The 22,191-nt window shown below is 41.4% G+C and overlaps 1 protein-coding gene across 3 annotated transcripts in view; it reads left to right on the top strand.

Moving 5' to 3' along the window:
- pik3r2 (phosphoinositide-3-kinase, regulatory subunit 2 (beta)) overlaps positions 1-21,775 on the top strand; it is a 48,011-nt gene extending 26,236 nt beyond the window's left edge. For 2 of the 3 annotated variants that reach the window (XM_034702831.1, XM_034702829.1), the window contains exons 3-16: positions 1,568-1,660; positions 4,499-4,576; positions 5,979-6,137; positions 7,626-7,836; positions 9,090-9,175; positions 9,646-9,748; positions 10,506-10,604; positions 10,801-10,981; positions 11,124-11,243; positions 11,406-11,548; positions 12,243-12,419; positions 12,507-12,572; positions 12,659-12,829; positions 14,036-14,985. In XM_034702831.1, coding sequence (XP_034558722.1) covers positions 1,568-1,660; positions 4,499-4,576; positions 5,979-6,137; positions 7,626-7,836; positions 9,090-9,175; positions 9,646-9,748; positions 10,506-10,604; positions 10,801-10,981; positions 11,124-11,243; positions 11,406-11,548; positions 12,243-12,419; positions 12,507-12,572; positions 12,659-12,829; positions 14,036-14,243 — 1,895 coding nt within the window. In that variant the 3' untranslated portion in view covers positions 14,244-14,985. Of the gene's footprint in view, positions 1-1,567; positions 1,661-4,498; positions 4,577-5,978; positions 6,138-7,625; positions 7,837-9,089; positions 9,176-9,645; positions 9,749-10,505; positions 10,605-10,800; positions 10,982-11,123; positions 11,244-11,405; positions 11,549-12,242; positions 12,420-12,506; positions 12,573-12,658; positions 12,830-14,035 lie in introns of all 3 variants that reach the window. The other variant, XM_034702830.1, reaches the window with a different exon arrangement.
- The last annotated feature ends 416 nt before the right edge of the window (positions 21,776-22,191 follow it).

Genomic DNA, 22,191 nt, shown 5'->3' with positions numbered 1-22,191 from the left:
ACAATGTCTCCTTAAGTTTCTTCTATGTTACCCTCATTTGATGGTTTGTGAAATAAACTCTAGCAGCCAATGAGACATTGTTCATGTGAATAACTTTTGAAGTTATGCAAAGGAGTTAATCTGATTTTAAGGTTGGGTTTTTGTATTATTTTCTTAAACATGCATCTAAACAAAAACTGTTGTGCACACAGAGAGAGTCTGTGATGAGAAAAGATAGGGGGAGGAGCCTGTCAGCCAAAATGGCCAACAGGGATGAAGAAGAGCCCGAGGCCTGTCTGTGTGCTCGCTAGAGAGCTGGAGACACTGCCAGGCAAAGTTTCCATGTTAACTGGCAGGCATGGAGACACAGAGAGAGAGAGAGAGAGAGTGTGCAGGGAGAAGAGACGGAGGAGAAGAAAAGGGAAGAAAAGAAAAGAAAAGAGAGAGAGAGTGTGAGGGAATTAAAACTGAAGTAAAAGAGAAGAAACGTTTGGAAGAAAAAGGAGTAAAAGAATTCAAGATAGTAAAGGACAGAGTGAGAGCGAGCGAGCGAGCGAGCAAGGGCAAGAGACTAAGAACAAGACTCAGTGAAAGGGAGAGCGAGGGGAACGGAATGTGCTGACGCAGCGTTTCTTGTCTGAACTCCCCAAATTAATAATCAGCAGCGGTTTAGCCGAGCTGTGCCAGGAACAGGAGCCTACTGCCAAGCCCCCGGCCAGGCCAGGCCCTCCCTGCCACCACCGTCAACCCCCCTCCCCCTCCCTGCCGTCCCCCACTGCTCCCAGGCCCGCTTTGGGGCCGAATAGGAGGCGCTGCCTGTCCGGGCCGAGCCGGGCCTGGCACACTGCCACGGGGCTTTTGCTTGTTCAGGAGTTTTGATTAAATCCTTTATTGTGCTGCACTCACGCAAAGAGCTAAGGAGAAACACCGAGCAGGACAGAGCAGAGTGGAGGGGAGGAGAGAAAGCGAGAGGGGAGAAAAGAAAAGGGAGAAAAAGAGAGGGAGGCTAGGGAAGAGGGGGAGGGAAATGGGATCTCTCTTTTTTTTTCCCCCTCTCGCTTTCTCCCTTTCTCTTTCACTAGGACTGAAAAGATGTTTGATTTAGTCCCTGGGGAGTTGTAAAGTAGATAAAGTTTTTGCTCGCCATCAGCACTCTGTTTCTTTTTGGGGGAGGGTCTTTTTATTTCGCTGCTCTAAATAAAGCCTCTTCACTTCTGCACCTTTTACCAAACTGTTCTGTTGTTATCATATATTTCATTAGTGAGACTTAAAAATATAAGCCACCATGGGGACATTCAGCACCAGCTTTAAGTTTAGTCATTTTGTGAAATACTTCTCAAAGAAATAAAACATGGATTACAAACTTCTGCTCTGTTCAAATAAAAACAGGTGTGCTCCTCGCAAAAATCCACCTTTATTGCATTTTACAGTTTTCCTCACAGATTTGATATACACACCGAACATTATACACGCTCCATATCTCAAACCGCTCCTAGTTAACTGTGCCCTTGTTGGTGCTGTGGCCCCCCTGTGGCCTTTCAGAGGCTTTGTGCCAGAAGTGTAACAGTGATTTGTGTTGTTGTTTCAGCTGTTTCTCTCCCTGACCTGAGCGAGCAGTTCACACCGCCAGAGACGGCTCCCCCGGCCCTCGTCAGCCTGATCCAAGCCATAGAGAAGAGAGGTATATACACGTCCACCGGCCAACACTTTCATCTGTTGTCCGTCTCGCCTGCCAGTCTTTCTGTCTATGTGCTACTGTCTCCCCTCCCGCCATTTGCCTCTTGCTCTCATGCCAGCATTTGCACAAGTGTGGACGTATAGACATGTGGATCCTTTCAGGCTGTCACACAGATGTCACACACACAAGTTCATGCACACACACACACACACACACACACACACACACACACACACACACTCATAGTTACTCCTTAGATTGACAAAGTCTATAGATATTTTTTAACATCTAGACTGAACAGGTCACGTTGTCCTCTCTGTGAGTCCTGCACAGTAGGTTTGATTCACACTATTTTATTAACATAAAGTGCTCAGTGGGACTCCATTCACAGGTTTAACTTTTTGACTTCTTGTTTTTATATCCTCTTTTTTTTTGATTCACTCTCTGCCTTTCTCTCACAAGGAACACACACGCATAAAATCCCACATAAAATCTGGACCAATTGAGCCAACTAATTCTCATTATCGCTTCATCTGCAGGTCATAGTCATGGTTAATTACTTCATCTAAATAATAGAAAAACTGTGAAAGCCCCAAAAAAACATCTGAAAATGCTAATTTTGTCTAAAACCCAAGATAATAAGTTTACAATAATGTTCAGCGTAGAAATGATTTGAATTAATCATCAGCGAGTCATCACCCATCAGCCATACTGAACTTTTTTGGCACTTTTTGCTTGAAAACAGATAAAACCATCAAATGGCATCAAGCTGTTGGCAGCTCAGAGGCAAATTTCTCCAAAATGTAACTACGCGTTGAAACGACGTGGACCACAAGCCCTGTGATTGGTCCGCTCGATGACATTGTATTTCCCGCATTTTCAGAACTTCCATCTCCTCCGGCGCGTCCTCTCTATTCTTCCCTGTAATCATTGCTGTATAATAAACAGCAATATGTGCCAGCTGTAAATGAAATTATTAAGGTGCATTTGTACCAAGAGCTCCGGGGTCTTTTAGTCCCCGGGACTACTTTCCCCGGAACTAAAAGGTTCCTCTGCACCCATTGTTGTCTGCGTTTCGACCGCGGACTGAAGTCCAGGGTAGATTGTGCAAATCAGGCCAGTGACGTATGGAGAAAATTTTTTTTATTAAATAATATTTTAAAGTCTTAATAAAAAACTAAACTAGTATACATTCCCAGGAACTCCCTCTATGTTTCAACAACTGTGTAAACTCCACAAACACTGACCTTCAACCGAAAGTCCCAGGACCTTTGAAAAGTACTACCCCCAAGCAGGGGCTTTTCAGGGGGGAGATTATCTAACCCTGAACTAAATTTAGACCCTGGTTCTTCCAGTGGAAACGCAGGTAGTTCAGGGGTAAAGTCCCTAGTTCCGGGGTAAAGTTTGTGTGGTTGAAAAACGCCTTTACGTTCGGAATCGCTGTGAAAAAGTAAACAAAAAACATAGCGGTGACTGAAAGAGATGACCTGACTATCAGAGAGACCGCACTGCCCTCAAGCGTTTTGGCGTAGAATTGCTGGGCGACACAGACACATCGAAGCACAAGTATGTGGCGCTCATGTTCGCGTCAGCCCTTGCTTCGTAGGGGCAACGCAGAAGTTGAAACCAGCCTTAATACCTGACTGATGTCACTACTATAAACTGGGTTGATCACAAAGAATGAGATCGAGTCAAAGAGGAGCTGATAGGTTAGACAAAATACATTTTGAACATTGTAGATCAGAACTTGGAGACTCGTCTCCTGCAGGCACTGAAAAAATATTTGCATATTGATATTTACCAGCAGGGCGACAGACCGTCTGTCTCTGAATGTAACTCATCTGAATGTAAATAATATATTGAATAACTTCCAAGTGTTGGATGCACATACACTCTGACGGCATGGTTAGGTTTTCACAACTACCTGAGAGACTGGCGGGTCTCGAGGAATTGCCTCCTAGATGCAGAAGCTGTCTGGACCTGGTGGATCCTAAATGCTTTCAATGCCTAGGATCCAAACGAGAAATGCAGTCACTCAGAGTTCAAACGTTTGCTTCAGGGATATTTACACAGGACGTGTGAAATCTTTCTTTCATGGAATATCGTCATAAACAAGGTTAAGGCCGGTCGTGTGTGTGGGCCTACCACAGAATATAAAACCTGACAGTTTTTACTCTTCTATTTGCTTTGTCTTTACACTGGCAGTGCCTGAATATGCTTCAAAAAATGCTCTGATGCAGGCTTTCAGTTCAGAGCTATTCATTTATTTTTGTGGTGTCAGAAATTAAACACATTTTCAAACAAAACAGGAACACGCTCAAAATGAATCGGTTAAAGGGGGTGCTTGAATCGGCCCTGCTCTTGTAAATATTGCTCATACAAAAAGATCTATGAGCCCCCTCAATGATTGATCACCTTCTCTCTGTGGTTCAATCTGAGACTGGACTGAAAACAACACAGCTGAGATGCATTCAGCTTTTTTTCTCAGTAATGCCAAAAACATTATTTCACTATGTTCTTTGTCATGTTCAAGTTGTTTCTTGCACACTGACATCATCCACCCTGAAATAAAAGTATCTGAGCTAAGTGCCTCATAACACAGCTACTACACTGCAGAAGGATTATTTGGTTCCATTAAGTTGGCAGTAATTTCATCCCCTGCATAGGAATGAGCTTTTGGCTGCACTGTTCTAGGATTTTTTGTTTTGGCAGAATGGAGGATTTCTTCTTCTGATACTACTCCGCTCTACTTCACTATTTCCTGTTTTTGATACTTAACTATATTTTCTGTCAGTGTGTTTGTTTCAGCTTTGACTCCACTGTTCTTTTTTTTATTCTCAGGTCTGGACTGCGTTACATTGTACAGATCAACTTCTGATTCATCAGATGCAGACAGCCCGGTGTACAGTCTGAGCTCAGGTGAGTGAACCTCAATTAGAGTCACACCACTATATCAGCTCATGTTCATTTAGTATAGCTGAAGTCCTTTGGTTTAAATGTAGAAGAAGAAAATGGTTTTACAGACATGCCAATGTCGGCTTAGGAAAATCTGAACTCATAAATATCCACATTGACCATGAACCAGTTGCTTTTGGTGTTCTTATGCTTAGCATGTCAGTAGATTAGTGGCTCCCCATAGATCATTTCAAATGTACTTATTATAATGAGCTGCGAATAGGTGACTGTCTTAGTAAATGTATCAGCAGTTGTGGTTAGATTGATGCAGAGGTATGCTGATAAGTTGCATGCTTGTTTGGAGATTATTAAGTAAGGGATAATGTATAGTTAGCAGATATATATGGGAAATAGAATCCAGACGGGGTGAGACAAGAAGTCTTGACCACCCTGAAGGGGTTCTATTTCCCATACCTGACTGCTGCTCACCATACATTATCCAACTTAATACCCAGCTACTAACTTATGATACAAACACTTTGGCAAAAAACCTTGATGGTATTAATAAGCGGAAGCAAAACGTGCTTGAACTCTTTTCTGCTGATTGATTTAACATGATGTGATGTGTGATCAGTTTGCCTCTGATGTTGCTCATGTTAGGGGAAATTAATTACTGTTGTCAAGGGGTTTTAACTAGGGATGCACAATATTATCGGTATCAGCTGATATTGGCTTTAAAATGAACTATCGATACTGGTCAAAACGCAGATATCAGCCGATATAATTAACCGATAAGATAATTGGCTGCTGCACACAAGTTGGGCTCATGTTTTAAGTTAAATTTGGATTTAAGCAGCAGTCTGTAAGGTACATGTAACTGACTAATTTAGGCACATTTACTGTCAAAGAGTAAACCATTTTATTTAATTTGGATTTAATTGCTGTACAGTTGCACTTCTCTCATGTTCCCTGTGAACAGAGGTTAGGTTTACTTACTATGTCAAATGTGAAATTGACCAAATTTGCCCTGGTTGTGGGTTTTGTTATGATTGTCTCAGGGAGAGCATCATCCAAGTTTTAAGTAGGATGTATCTGTTTGTATGAATTTTGTTTGAAAGCAAGTAATCGGCTAAATGAGTTGTAAAATATTGGCATATCGGATATTGGCAAAAAAAAAATCCAATATTGTGCATCCCTAGATTTGACCAATCAGAAACAAGCATCTTACACAGCCGGAAGATCAGTAAGAGAGACGGGTAATAATGGTGAATAAGCTTACCTCAATTTAACATGCTACTGAGATTCACAAACTGGTGCACTTGAATAGTGTTCAGTGTACAGACCAGTACATCACACTGAGTCTAGTATCTTTGTGGTTGACTGCTGAGTCTTTTTTTCACATTGCAATTTTCTGTCTTGGCTGCAGAGTGTGAAATGGGTCAGAAAGATGTGGCTGAGTTGTCCGAGTGTGTTCTTCGTTACCTGAGAGATCTCCCATCGCCTGTCATTCCTGCCTGTATCTACCCCCACCTTCAAACTGCTGTCACCCTGCAGCAGCAGCAGCAGCTCCTACAGCAATCAACAGGTATGTCTATTGAGCCCATTTATCTGTCTTCCAGGATATGCCACAGTCTCAATGCTACGTTATTGTCACAGATGAGAGCTTGGGATGCCTCAGTAGATAACATCAAACCACTTCTGATATAAAACATTGAACCTAGGGATGGATACCTTTCACATTTGAACTGATACGGTACCGATACCCGGTACCTGGGAATCGGTACCGGTACTCAACGGTACCAATTTTCGGTACTTGTGTGTGTTTATGTGGTAATAAATGTTAATTAACAGAAACAGGATTATATAGGTGATTAGTTATATGAGCTGACACATGCTCATGGGTTCTAATTGCTCTTTCAGGAATCTATCAATTAACACACATGAATGCCTGCGGACGGGAAAAAGTCAGTTCTCTGTCTCTTTATAACAACAGGACACACAACTTACTTGTTGGGCATTCACGCACACAGGAACGGTTATAAACAGGGCAGGTAGTCGGAGCGAGAGAGTCCGTCTCAACCATAGACTGTATAAAATAAACTCAATCCCTCTGCAGTTCTGCCTTGCGGTGAGTGCGTGCGCCCGTCAGCTGCAGGCTCCGTTTGGCGCGCAGATGCAGAGAGCAGAGAGCAGAGACGTCCACCCGATCAGTCTCAAACTTTATTACAGGGCTAAAGTATGGAAATTTGCCTCCTCTTCCACTCCCTCACAGTCACAGGGATGCGTTTAGGTACCGAAACATGGTACTGTTTGATTTTACGTGAATCGGTACTCGGTAGTACCGACGGAATTCGGTAGGTACCTATAAAAGTACCAAATTCGGTACACATCCCTAATTGAACCACAGTGATGTTGTTGGAAAATGTGATTGTGTGCCAACCACTTTACCTTGTGATCATGAGGGAACTAACATAACCGTAACCCTAGCACAAATAGAAACTAATGGTGTTCTGTGCTTTAGAAATTATGAACTTCACCATCTGAAAGCAAGTGTAGGCTTTGCAAAGTATTCTACAGTAATGCGAAGCACTCAACAACAACTACGAAATCTATTGGATAAAAATTAGTTCAGCATTTTAAGCGAAGAGAAGATTTAGGAAGTTGAATAGCTTGAGCCTGAAATGAACTGTGCTTCTGTTATTTCAGTGGAAAGAAGGGCTCCTCTCACAATTTCAGTAACTGTAATTTTAAAGGAGTGCACGAGGCTCAGGGTCAGCCTTATGGGCTGCCGATGGAGGTCAGTCGCATGTCAGCATTAGGAAAACCGAGTCGAGTGTCGGGAGATGATGAGCTCACTGAGGCGTGTTAGAAATGCTCCTGCTGATTCTCCTCTGCACAAAGGACACCATAACTTCATTTCACAAAGACACAAGACCCATTCATGGTCATGCATTGACCAATTCTACCTTTTGCTCTAACAACTTCTGAAACAGATCTGTGGGACAGAAAAGCAGAGCACCGTATGTACAAATAGCTTATTTAAAAAGTGGTTAAATATCTTGATTGCTTGCAGATGGTGCAGTCGCTGGAAGCCACGACAGAGACGTCAGCCTGGTCCTGGAGAGCTCCACCACCGTCCCTCTCCATCATCGTCTCACCCTGCAGTACCTCCTCACACACCTGTCCAAGATCACTCAGGCACAGACCAGCAACGGGCTGGACACACACACACTGGGGAAGATCTTTGGACCGCTGCTGATGCAGACTGGACCCTCTACGCCTTGGTATGTTCTGGATGATTCAGAATATTTGAAGGAGGGCAGTGCTAGGGATGAGTACCAAGAATACTTTTGGTACTGGCCCCTGATTTGTTGGTACCAAAAGTAACTTAAAGCTTATGAACCATCGGTGCTCCTATCAGTGTTTGTGGATAGCATTAATGCCATTTTCTTTCTTACATAGCTGGCGACTGACATTGTACTACAGAGATGTTATTATTTTGGATTAATCTGGAATCTGGGATTATACCACCTGATGAGGTCACCTGTGAATCATGGATGTGTAAAAACATTTTTAATATGCTTTTTGGTTGCAGGATCTATACTGACGTTTGTGTCGACCTCAAACTTAACTTGTTGTTTTAAATCGACAGTTGAACGCCGTGTTAGCTAATGGTCTTATTGGCAGGCTGCGCATTGTGCCAAGATCCCGCCTTAAAACAAAAGGTGACCGGGCCTTTTCAATCAGAACTCCAAGTTTGTGGAACTCCCTGCCACTGACAATTAGACAGTCCACAACCTTAACTGCTTTTAAATCCTCACTAAAAACATTTTTATATAAGAAGATGTCTTTTTTTGCTATTGTCTTTTTTCTTCCCCGTTTGCACTGTTTTTTATGCTTTGTAATTCTCGGCTTTTTTTGTTGTGAAGCACTTTGTAACCTTGTTAAGAGAAGTGTTATATAAATAAAGTTTATATTATTTCATATTATTATTAACTTCAAAATACAACGCCACATCGGCCATCGCTACCAGCACTCATACGGTCTGTGCCAAGAGAGTATGATCTGGTTTTGTTAGCGCTTTGTAACCGCATGTCTCTTTTAATGAAAGCTGTACTCATCTTTGAAGTAGACATATCACATGCCTGCTAGTACACCAAGACTAGCATAGCATAGTAGATGGAGCAAAGCATCCCAAAAGATGTGGTCTCACTTAACCAAATGTAGCTCTGGCGTATCTTCATGCAAGTTATGTATAGGGTGTGTAACAACAGCGACTTCAAGAAACGCGAGTCCCACATAGTATAAATCTGAAGCAGTGCAGCATGTTTGACTGCTTTAGTAAGGTGGCTAATGCTACCGTCAAGTCTGTGTTCCTTGCACCACACAAAGGAGAGAAGTATTGATAAGAGTATCGATACTGGTATCGGTAAAGTCCTTAACGATACCCAACGGGAGGGCAAATGTGTCAAATTGGTAGTTGCAGCTTTGCATTGCTTATCTGTTTCTTTTTGATTGATTATTGATTGATTCACAGGTTGTCATTGGAAGATGAGTTACCAGCTCTTGTGGTCGAGAGGCTGCTGATAGAGAGAACCGCAGTGCAAGACCTTGCTCCTCCAGGTACGATACGATACGATGTACTTTATTGTCCCCTTAGGAAAATTTGTCTTTGACATCAGTGCTGCACATGTTACCTGCTCCTTCAAAAATCACCACAATGACACAAGAACATATACATAAATAAGAAAAAATACAATAGATAGTACACATTCATACAACCCACAGCATAATCTTAAATAGAGAGCATCATGACAATGTCCCAACCCTAACAGGCTATTTACTATTTAAAATTCTAATAGAGATCGGCACAAAGGTGTTTTTAAAACGATTCAATTTACACTTGAACCATGTAAATTCAAGGTATCCTGCGTTTGTGTTGAATCCTGAACCAAGACATTTGCACACGCATGCAGTGAAATGTTTTGTTTGCTGTAAAACGAGTACGAGAGATGAGTTAAAGTGACCTTAACATTACACTGGTGTGAAATGCTCTTGCTGATAATCTTACGAGTGTTTGTGTTTGTTTCCAGTTCTTCCAGCAAAGCCAGTCAAGTCAAAAATGGCTCCATCAGCCATGACAGACACAAGTGGCCTGCTGACAGATGCTGAGTGGTACTGGGGAGAAATCTCCAGGTAACGTATAAATGTTACTACTTTTGATTTTGACTGATGTTAATGTAACATGTTCATATTCAGTATTAGATATGAGTCCTTAGTTTGTTGACTGTCTTAGTTCAGCCGTTGGAATATACCAAGATATTTTTGTGCCGTACAAATCAGATCTGCACTGACATCTGTCTTTTTTTTAAAGTTTTAAATGGGCTTGCCCCTCCATCATTGCTCAAATTTATGCAAAAAAAAAATACAATATGATAAATACTAGAGCACAAACTAGAGGAGACTGTGATGTACCGAGACATAAAACCAAATTCAGCCAAATGGTAGTGTCTGTCAGAGGCACACGGTTCTGGAACAAACTACCAGCTCACATTAGGGAGCTTGAGAACTTCTGTACCTTTTAAAACAACACTTAAACATTGGTTAAAATCAAACCAGTCATGTACACATGAATGACAGTGTCCTGTCAACTGTTTTGTGACATCCTGTAATTTTGAAACTTGTTATTTTATGTTTTATGTGAGTACCTGCCTCAGGACTACAGATTAAATTTACCTATTGTGCTAATTCCGGCATATTTACATTGAGGCACACTGCACATTAATCAACATTTCAACATTGTCCTAATCAAATCAACTCAAATTAAATTGAATTAGATTAAATTAGATATGTACTTAAAAACTTTATTGTGAATGTCATTCTATTATGGTCAAACTGCAGCTGATCACAGTCCTTGTCAATAAGTAAACATTGCTTGTCATCTCCCTTGCAGAGAGGAGGTGAACGAGAAGCTACGAGACACTCCTGACGGTACCTTTCTGGTTCGAGATGCTTCAAGTAAACTGGAGGGCGAGTACACACTCACCCTCAGGTAAAGTAACACTTCTGCAGTACTCACTAACATGCAGTCTGAACACCATGCTGAATCAGTGATGTTGTTTTTGGAGAAATAAAATCATGTGACAACCAGTCAGAGCATACTCTTGCTAAAGTAAATACTGCATTCAACATGTAAAGCCATGTAGCTCACCACCTGACTTTCTTCTTTTGTTTGTCTCCCCCTGCAGGAAAGGGGGGAACAACAAGCTTATAAAGATCTACCACAGAGAGGGCCGGTATGGCTTCTCTGAGCCTCTAACCTTCCTGTCTGTGGTGGAGCTCATCAATCATTATCGCCACGAGTCCCTGGCACAATATAATGCCAAACTGGACACCAGGCTTCTGTTCCCAGTCTCCAAATACCAACAAGTATGTGTGATGATTTTATATCATCAAAATCTCTGTTAGCCTCTTTTGATTCACATTTACTCAGCAGAAATTGGTTTTATAAGTGACAATTAGCACAGCTTGGTTGGTGATTTGGCTTTCCTCTGCTTGTCCCATTTCTCAGCTGGTGAAGGAGAACACTATAGAGGAGGTCGGGGAGCAGCTGAAGGTTTATCACGAGCAGTACCAGGACAAGAGCCGCGAGTACGACTCTCTGTATGAGGAGTACACACGCACCTCACAGGTAGGAGCTCAGCTCACACAAACACCAAATTCATGCACACTGGCACTCTCAGACAAAAACTAGAGATGTGTCACACTTCAAATATGAAACACATGTATATCTAAAAATAACAGACACTCTTGAAAATAACACACATGGATGTGTTTTGTTTTTTCCACACAGGAGCTGCAGATGAAACGCACCGCCATCGAAGCTTTCAATGAGACCATCAAGATCTTTGAGGAGCAGTTTGAGACTCAGGAGCGCTACAGCAGAGAGTCATTGGAGAGATTCCAGCGTGAGGGCAACGAGAAAGAGATTCAGAAGTAAGTTAATTCTTATATATTCGAGATCCTTTGAATTATTGACTCAAGGCCAAATTCTACCAGATCCGTGTCCGGTCCGTCTCCGATCCATCATGGCACAGGATAGGTTTCTATTCTAGTCAGTCTGTTAACCCCCACTGGATCCGCACCGTTGCGTCCCGGCTGCGTCTCTGGTCCGGCAGGTCGGAACGCAACGGATCAGATACACAAGACTTCTGTTTTTGCCAGATGCTGGAGCACGACGCATCAATTAGCACAGAGCAGATAGAGCGAAACAGGAAGTCAGGCACCAAAACAAAATGAAAACATCCGGTTAATTTTCAGAATAAAAAAGTCCGTGTTATCGTTAGATCGTTTTTAACTTAACTATGACAACAAAAAGTCATTTAGTTCGGAGGTAGGCCTGGAGTCAACAGGTCAGAGGTTTTCAGGAGGAGGAGAATCCTTGATCCAGTGATTGCCACAGGAAAACCTCGATCACATGACTCCAGCTGTCCGGCGGTCCTGCGCCGTGCTGCGTTTCAAAAACACAACCGGTGGGTGTTGACAGATGAGAGAGCACGGAGCCGGACCGGACACGGATCTGGTGGAAGTCCCATGTCAGATTAGCAGCATCCATCATCACTTCATCACTTTGTCTTCAGCTTGCAGAACACAAATTTCACCATGATTTTTTTCCTTTTTCTCCAATCAGGATTCAGAGCAACTCTGAGCGTTTGAAGTCCCGTGTAAAAGAGATCCACGAAAGCAAGCGCAAGCTGGAGCAAGACCTGAGAGAGCAGGTGTCCGACAACAGAGAGATCGACAAGAAGATGAACAGCCTCAAGCCTGATCTCATGCAGCTCCGCAAAATCAGGGACCAGTATTTGATGTAAGGAGAATCATTGCCTGTTAACAAGAAGTGAGAGAAAATACGTACACTGAAAATAAATCCATAAATTGTCTGTGTTAAATCTAGATGGCTGACACAGAAGGGCACGAGGCAGAAGAAGATCAATGAATGGCTGGGCATAAAGAACGATGAGTAAGTGTTAGAGTCCAAGCAACAGCTCCACCTGATATCTTTGTTCTTCATTTAAGAAGTGTAATTTAGCATCTTTCTATTTTCAGCTCCTACTCACTGGAGGAGGACGAGGGCTCACCCCACCACGATGAGTGTACCTGGTACGTAGGCGACATCAAACGCACACAGGCGGAGGAAATGCTGAGAGGCAAATGTGACGGCACCTTCCTCATCCGAGAGAGCCAATCACAGAAGGGCTCCTACGCCTGTTCTGTAGTGTAAGTTTTGTTTTTTGGTGCTTGTGTGGGGAAAAATCTGTTCAACATATCTCTGCCAATGTTTGACGGTTTTTAACATCCATATGATATGAATGTTTGTATCTACTCCAATAACTGACCGAATGTGGACATATTTTGGATTTTCTTTAGTATCAAAAACTGAATAATTTCCACTTTCTTGTCAACATAACCTCTGGTAGTGATAGGCCTACTGCCTAACTCGCTTGCAACTAAGATTAGTCAGACTGGGAAACTTAAGCTACTGGAGAAATGTGCTAAATGTTCACAAGCTGCTCCAAAGTCAGATATTTTTATCGGAAGTGGATGAGACTGAAAAAAATGGGTTTTGAGACAGCAATTAATCAGCCTTATCTTGTGTTTTAGCTACAAAAACACTAGTACTCTGTTGGGAGGGGTACCTTTCACATTTGAACTGATTGTGTGTGTTTATGTGGTAATAAATGTTAATTGTTTAATAATAAAATCTCAAAGTTTTTAAATTTAACATATTTATTTCTCAATATAGAATCTGTAACAAGTATATCACAACAACATCCAACTGTTTGTATATATAAATTTCTTCAACATGAAATGAACAGAAACAGGATTATATAGGTGATTAGATATATGAGCTGACATGTGCTCGTGGCGTCTAATTTCTCTTTCGGGAGTTTATCAATGAACACACGTGAATGCCTGCGGACGGGAAAAAGTCAGTTCTCCGTCTCTTTATAATAACAGGACACACAACTTACTTGTTGGGTATTCACGCACACAGGAACAGTTAAAAACAGGACAGGTAGTCGGCCAGAGAGTCTGTCTCAACTTAACCTTCCTGCAGCTCTGCCTCGCAGTGAGTTCGCACACCTATCAGCTGCAAGCTCCGTTTGGCACGCTCCTGCTCAAGAACAGAGAGCAGAGAGCAGAGGCGTCCACCCGATCAGTCTCAAACTTTATTACAGGGCGAAAGTATGGACCGCATACTCTTCCACTCCCTCACAGTCACAAGGATGCGTTTAGGTACCAAAACATGGTACCGTTTGATTTCATGTGAATTGGTACTCGGTAGTACCAACAGAATTCGGTCAGTACCTATAAAAGTATCGAATTCGGTACCCATCCCTCGTACTCTGACTATAAAGCATAAACGTATCTGTTGTGATATTGTACAGTATGTATAAGAGATGTCTTTGTCTTTCTCTCCAGTGTGGAGGGCGACACCAAGCACTGCGTCATCTACAAGACAGCTACAGGTTATGGATTTGCTGAGCCCTACAACCTGTACTCGTCCCTAAAAGACCTGGTGCTCCACTACAAAAACGTCTCCTTGGTCCAACACAACGACCAGCTGAATGTAAATCTAGCCTACCCAGTCCTGGCCCGCTCCCAGAACCAGAACCAACACCCCAGATGAATCACCCACCAGCAGTGTTGGATGCCAACTAGGGTCTGGGAACAAGTTCTTCGCTCTCATGCATTGGGGACAAAACAAACCTTTGAACAAGTCTTGTTCTTGTTTAAGTGGCGATTCAAAAATAGACTCAACAGCCACACTTTGCAATTCATGCGTTTTTCGGCTGGTGGCTGGTGCTTCTTTTCCACACAGACCCCAGTCCAGCAAAGAGCACTCCTTGCTAACAGCATGGCTTCGAAAATAAGCACACTACTACCAGAATCAACGCACTGTACAGTTAGCCTGACTGAGGCAGCGAGTTTTAATGTAAGGAGTGAGTCGCATTAGCCAGCCATGACTGTACAGTGTCATGGAACATGAAAACATCTTTGATACAGATAAAAAAAAGACTAAATAAGCACACAAAATGCTGTTTTTTAGATTATGGAGAAGAGGAGGAATGGTGGGAAAACCTACAGGAGGCACTTTTTTTTTTTTTTTTTGCCGTGAACACACAATAACTGTCCTTGACAAAGGCCCAATCTGTAATCCCCAGACTGCCTGCAAACTCTCCATTGACAAAAGCCTGTGCTGTCATCCACTGACAGGACCGGCTTGGCTGAACCAGGCTGCTCGCTTCACACCTGCAGGCGGCTGAGAAACCGTGGACCAGGCGGGTGTAGTCACTGGAGCTGGAGCGAGGGGGGGCGAGGGGTGAAAGTGGCAGGGGGGTTTGGATGGGGGTGGAAGTTTTTAGTGATTTAAAAAAAAAAAAAAAAAGATTGATTGAGTTTTAAGCTTGCATAAGTGCCATAGTCATAGCTTTGGACCACAAGCCTGTGTCTCTAGGACAAGGTCGGGCACGCCAAGGTTGAAAGAAGGAAGGAGAGAATGATCGGCTGTCGACGCAGACGAAGCTACAGCTTTAAAAGATACACACATATAGGTCTATTTTTTATGAAATTACCTTTTTCCAATTGCTTTGGCATGTCCCTCTCTCTCTTTCTCTCTTTCTCTCTTTCTCTCTCTCTCTCTCTCTCTCTCTCTCTCCTCTCTCTCTCTCTCTCTCTTTCTCTCTCTCTCTCTCTCTCTCTCTCTCTCTCTCTCTCTCTCTCTCTCTCTCTCTCTCTCGCATTGACGAGGTACAACATACAGTAAAGACTGTATCACAGGACAGATATGCATGGTACTGATTTGGTGTATAGTGAATAGAGAATGACTTCTTAATCACTCTACACCAGATGGACAGGTACTTTAAAAAAATGCAGTTCCATGAGATTCCTCCTGGAAGAAATAGTGGAAAGACTCCTGCATCAAACGTCCTTTTGTTTCAAACTTTTTCCTTCTTTTTTCATCCTCTTTAATACTGTAGCACCTGTAGCCATTGACTTAAGGCATAACTGTTAGTGCTCCCTTCACGTGTCTCGTTTTTTAAATGCTAAAGACACTTGCAGAGCATCAATCTATGTGATTATTGTATCTTCGGTACTGTATTTGCCTCGTCTCCTCTTAGATTAGACTGTTTTAGCGGTACTTTCGTCCTCACAGATGTTTATTGTTGTTTTTTTAATGCAGATTTTTTTCTCTCACGGTACTTTTCTCAACCGCCCTTGCGCTTGACTGTTCACTTCATCACAAGCTTGACTCACAGAGCTGTAGAACATTGTTGTACAAAAACAAAAAAAAGAAAGCAGTAATATAACACATGTACAGTATATTTCAGACACACATGCAGTCAGTGTATGTGACTTTAAACAGTTTCATCGCTGTTTTTTTTGTTTGTTTGTTTTTTTTTGTAATATTTGCTATGCTCTTAGATTCAAGGATGCACAGTATCCAGCTAATGTGAGTCAAATGAAGGATGTCTTTTCATGTAGCAAGAAAGAAAAGAAAAATAAGAACTGTTCCTTTTTGCCATACAGCGTGGCCTCTTTGGTCTGAGAGATTATCTAGTACAGTACGCATGGAGTCCTTCATTTGGGTTGTTGTTTTTCTGTCGTCACTAGGTAAGCACCAGTTGTTTATGATAGTTGTGCTTTTTGTACAGTATGATGTGTGGTAGAGCAGCACTATGCACAACGCAGTCGCATGTGGTTTCTTAAGTTTCAGTATTCTCCGGTCACTTCCCTCTTTTCTGTTCCGTGGCAGTGAATTGTTTTCACGTTTCTCTCGTGTTCACTTAGCTTGAGGTAAAGATTGTACCATCTATGTTCTTGATCACTTTCAAAAGCACAGTTCATTCGTCTCGAGGGTTTATCAAAGTTCCTCTGGTATGACGCCTCTACTAAATGTGATTTACATTGTTGATTTCTTGAGATTGAGTGAATATGAAAGTCACTGATTTCTTACAGGAGACTCAGATTGCCAAAAAGACACAAGTATTTTTGTAGAGAGTCCAAACTGACCGGGAATGGGAAGTTGTAAGAAGAAATGCACCATTGCAGATTTGTTGTTTTGGATTTATTTTTCTTTAAGGTGGATTGAAATTGAAGCATTCACCTAAACTTCTAATTATAAGTTGAAATGAAATCTGCTTTTCATGTAAAACTTCCACTTCTCCAATTCTCAAACTTCAGGTACAAACAATTTCCCAAACAGACCGACTTATCATCAGGTGAAACTTAACTCCATCTGTAATCTTTGAATCATGACAAGGGTTTGATTCTGTCAGGACGAATCAATTGTACTGTACTTTGCACAGTTCTTGGCAAGTAGAAAATCCCAAGAATTTAAACCAGAGGTGACGGCACTGCTTCTGATTCGAGGGCTATAAAAACGTGTGAGTGGGAAAGATTAGAAGTGCCTTTTAGTCGTTGTGTCGAGCTTGTCTTCTCCTCGTTGTCAGTGGAGCGTGGCTCTACAAGACGGTGCCATCACCACCACATGCTGTGCCCCATGGCTCACACATTTGCCATTTATCAAAGGGTATCTGGCAGATGAGCGTAGCTGGTTTCGTGTTTTTGTGTGAGTGTGAGTGTGAGTGTGAGTGTGAGTGTGAGTGTGTGTGTGTGTGTGTGTGTGTGTGTGTGTGTGTTAGAGCAGTTAACATGTTCTCGATAAGAGAGTGACAGATTTTAGCCGTGACTCTTCTTTGTTGTTACATCTCTAGTTGTTACATATTCCTTCTCTCTCTGGTGGGGGCTGTACGGTAGCTTGGTGCTCTCTCTCACTGTGCACCAAAGCTACATTTCTTTGATGTTTTTTTTTTTGTTTATATTTGTCTGATTTATATTTGAAATAAAACTCAGATGAGAAAGCAATGTGAACCGTAACACATCCGTAGCCCAGCCCAGTTGTTTGAAGCTCATTTGATAAGCTCTACAGTAAATGCATTCAGCATTTCTCAGTGTTTTCTCTGGTTGAGTCATCCACCGCCGCTGACACATCCATTATCCAGTTTGTTGGACCAACACCTCTGTGACTGCACTTTTATTTCTGTTCCACACAACTTAAGTAGTGTGTCTAACGCCCAACAACCATAAACTCACAGACAGTGGTGAAGCTCAGTTGTCAATAGTGTTTGTAGTTGATCCCTTCGTTCAGTATATCAAGAGGGGTCGACGTATTTCTTTATGATATTGGATTATCTTGTGTACAGTGTATGCTTTTGTTGTTTTTATGGTCAACAACTGTCATGTAATTCTGATGCTTTTGACTGATTGAAATATTTTCAAGTAGAGATAGTTTGACTTTATGGGCTGTACAAACTCTGTATTACTTTTCAAACCGTGTTTAAGGAGCTGCTGGTTAATTATGCAATTTGTGTCCACACAGCAACACTGTCCAGCTTAACAAGTGATTTAGTTTTATTAACACTACGAGAGGCTGACTCTGACGGGCCCCTGGAAATACTCCTCATGTTTCTCCTACATCATTTTCAACGAATGGCAGGTGGTGTCAGTATGGATACATTTCTTTATCAAATATTATCAGGAAGTGATGATATTATATTTGTAAGTGTTCACTAAAATGCCTCTACAACTAGTCTTGTGTGAACATGAAAAGTCAATCTGATAAGTTTTCATGGCAGTAGTCGGGATGTTTTGAAATAGTCATTTGAAGGAAATTAACTTTCAACTAATCTGCAGGTAGGAAAACACGCATGAGATACAGTACATTGTGTTAAATTTTCCTAAGGCTAAACAGGAAGTCACAATCTGCAGAAACACAATGTCCAAATGGTTTGCAGAGTGTAGTTAGCACCACCAGCCTTTAGTCCACCTTGCAGGTTAACGTTTGCATGCCTGTGCAGGATACACTTTGCGAATGGTGATATGCCAGTTTGACCAGACACACCCGGCATACAACTGTATCTCCATTTTCTAGATCCAAATACTGCCAAACTGCCCCATGACGTCTGTCATCTGTGCTCGTTTACATCCAGGTAGTGAAACATTATAGCATTATGGCAGCAGCCAATAACTACTGGAGCCACAGCCAAGCTAGTAGCTGGTGGCTGTGTTGCAGCTTAGAAACAACATATTTAAGGGCATTTGTAGCCTAAAATATAAATATTGATCATTTGTTTCAGCAACTAGAAATACTAGTACAGACTAGTGAGGGTGACACATTTAATTTATGATTAGATTACGTAAAATATGGTTTTCAAATGCTTTTATTGACAAACAAAATGCAGTTCATATCAACTGCACCTGTGTGGCTACAGATGTTTCTGATTTAGACATCACACAACCTCAGGTCATTAATGTGGGTACAAAATGCGGGACAAGGATGAGTAGAAATGTTGTTATTGTGTTTGGGGGCTGATTTGGCTGGTTACAAATGTTGCTTTTGCCACATCAGTTCAGAAAAGTTCATGATCCAGGTGTTTTTCTCAAAGTTTTTAGTTAGAATAAGTAAACATCTTCCTGCGTCACTTGCTAAGATGGACATTTTTGCAGTGCAGGTCAACACTTCCATCTGCCATATATGCCATGTTAATCACACATGTTTATCAGCTTGAAGCAATGCAACTTCAGTAGCAATGAAAACCTGGTCAGGCAGTGAAGTGGAATGAAGACTTTTTGGTTTTGGAGTTGAGACTTAAACCCCACTCGTGGTAGACGTTCCTCTGAATGTCAAAGCTTTCATCCTGCTCGTCTATTAGATATGCATTCGTGTCGGAGCTTCTTGAAAAAACAGTTTTCTACGAGTCAAATAATCATTCAAGGAATCGAATATTTTTTCATCAGCTTTGGTACACTGTAAATGATACTTCTTGAGACAGCCTCGCACACAAAGCACATCTTTCACAAAGAAACACGTATATTTGGTGTCGATTACGGTTTGAAGAATGAGAGACGTACTAGAGAATAAATATTTTGAAATATATACTTAGATATCTATATTTTTGGATGATGTCATTCTGATTTGGATTGTGCTTGAAACAAATCAGAAGGAGGCTTTGATGTGAACATGATCTTGCTCCACAGCTGCTTTTTGTTTGAGCAGTTATTGAAACGCAAGCAATTTTTTACTAATCAGCTGCAGCGAGCTTCATCGAAACTTTGTGGTTACAGTCAATCGACATATATGTAATCTATTCAGCATGATTATCAGGTGCAGTCAAATGATGAAGCAAGCTTATGTACATGTGTTAATATTTACAGAGCTAAGTCTATATGTTAAATGCAGTCTTGGCTGCTTTGCATTTATTAAATATTAGAGAGGATTTTTTTTTCTTTGTTTTATTCTGAATGAGTTGTCATTCGGATCATTCTTGTTTTTGTGAGTACACCGAGTGTTAAAAGTTGCACCACAAAAGACACACTAAGGATGCTGCCACAGAGATCCCCCACAGTTTGGACACTGATTCTGTAACAGAGTGATACATCTTACCACTGTTTTTTTTTTCCTTTGGTGGATCTCTGTGGTCGCTGAAGGGTTGTTTAAAGATTAAAAGGTACACGATTAAATGGTTCGATTCATGATCACTTGTTCACGCAGGTCTTTGTACACAGACAGAACAATGATGGCATTAGAGTGTTCTTCAAGGTGCCTGAGTATATTTTGTTTTTTTTATTGGCTTTTTGAAAAAGCTCATAGATTTGTTTGTCCAAGTGTTGGTTATTTTTGTTTGTTCGTTCATATCTGTTATTGATAACCTTACAGAGCCTATAAAGAAAAAAATAAGCTAGCTTGAACTTTTTTCCTCCATACAGAAAAAAAGAATACAAATGTTTACAATATGTAATTAACCAAATAGTAAATATGCGTATGAGAATCAATCTGTCTGTCCCTTAAAGTGGCCGTGATAGATTGATTTATATTTCATTATTTCCTGTCATCTTAAACTTGAAAATGTTATGACTGCTTGTTCTGGTTTTTTTCTGTTGGTTCTTCTTTTTTTTTTTACTATCTAGAACAGTGCTCCCTCACTTTTCAAATTACAACTCAACAAATTTCAAGTTGAGTAACACATCGTATTCTTCAGTCTTTGTCAATATTTCCCTGCTGACGACTTCATCTTACACTGAGCCTCGTACATGCAGGACTGAATCATACGGCGCTGTCGCTGTGTGTTTTATGTGCTGTTTGGTAGATTTCACTTTGACTGTTCAAGGTGTTTCTCTGGTGAGGACTTAGCTCAAAGAATTTATAGCAGGTGGTGCTCACATGGTGTGACTTATGATCCTAACACGCCCCTTGGTGAAGAGATTAAGTACATTAAAAGAGTTTGAACTTCAAGAAAACTACTAAGGAGACACCCTTTTTCTTGATTTTGCACTACACAGCAAATAATAGTCAAAAGATTTGCCTGATGAATTCCCCTGTGATTGGGCTAAGTTTGAAGACCAAAATGTTCCCACTATAGTCTCAGTGTTTGTGTGATTTCCATTGAAGCATATGTCGTTGGCAGCCCTGCACTTTCATTTCTCTTTTCTGCCTTTATTCAATATTGTCACGTCATCACTTTTAAGTCTGGACCCTGATCTGAAAGGTTGCCATGTGGTTTATAAGTCTGATGGGAATGTTGCTTTTTTGTTTTTTTGCACTGGTTTGTACTGGTGCCTATTCAAGACTCAACTCTCCATACTGGTCACAAGAATGACACTGATACAGTTTAAAGCCAAGTTTTACACCAATAAAAAGCAACATCTTGCCTCTTTTTCTCCAATGTGTGGCCCCAAAATGTTGCCTGAAGTATCCCTGCCTCAGCAGCAGCAGCAGATACACCGTTCATACTGAATAATGATGAGGTTCACTTCTTTTCAAAACAATGAATGGGGAAGTCAGTTAAAGCTACACTACACCAAAGTGCAATTGAACTCAGAGGGAGCACTGTTGTTTCAGCCAGTAGAGGTGTAACGGTTGAAGTATCGGCTCAACCCCCCTATGCACGAAAAAGATGGTTCTTCTTCCTCTCCTCTTTTGTGTTATCCTCCCTCTGTTGGTCTGTCTTTATTCAGATGAGACATTTCTTTCTCATTCTATCATGTACAGCTTGCTTCAGAGTTGTGTTTGTCCTCAGACAGGTACTCTTTCATCTGTACGGTTCTTTCTTTAGGCTGATGCAATGATTTTAAAAGACAATAAAAGATATATAAAAGGAAGTTCATTGCTGTCTGTGTCTTTGACCTTTACTTTATGAGGGAGAGCCAAACATTACCTTGTCACACTTTCACATGCTTAAATTATCATGGCCTAATTATACTCCACCTGACTCTGATGGCCTTAAACTTTGTGCCATCCCTCACTAGCTTAAATATGTTTCCATTTTAACACCAAAAAACACATATCCCATATATTTATCTTGTATGGACCACAAAAGTTGCTTTATTGTCTAAAAGCTGATGTTGGTAGTCACAGAGTAAACATCTGTTCAGAGAGAGGGACTTCGAATGTCAACACTATCCCTCCCAACCAGATTTCCTCTTAGCCCCCCAACACAGATCGGCATGTGCAGTCATGATAGTGCCAGACTCGTAGCCAGTTGGAGGATGTAGTAGGGGCCGCCCCTTAACCAATC

This window comes from Notolabrus celidotus, chromosome 15, assembly GCF_009762535.1.
Source record: "Notolabrus celidotus isolate fNotCel1 chromosome 15, fNotCel1.pri, whole genome shotgun sequence".
Taxonomy (NCBI): Eukaryota; Metazoa; Chordata; class Actinopteri; order Labriformes; family Labridae; genus Notolabrus; species Notolabrus celidotus.
This window is presented reverse-complemented; position numbering and strand designations above follow the sequence as displayed.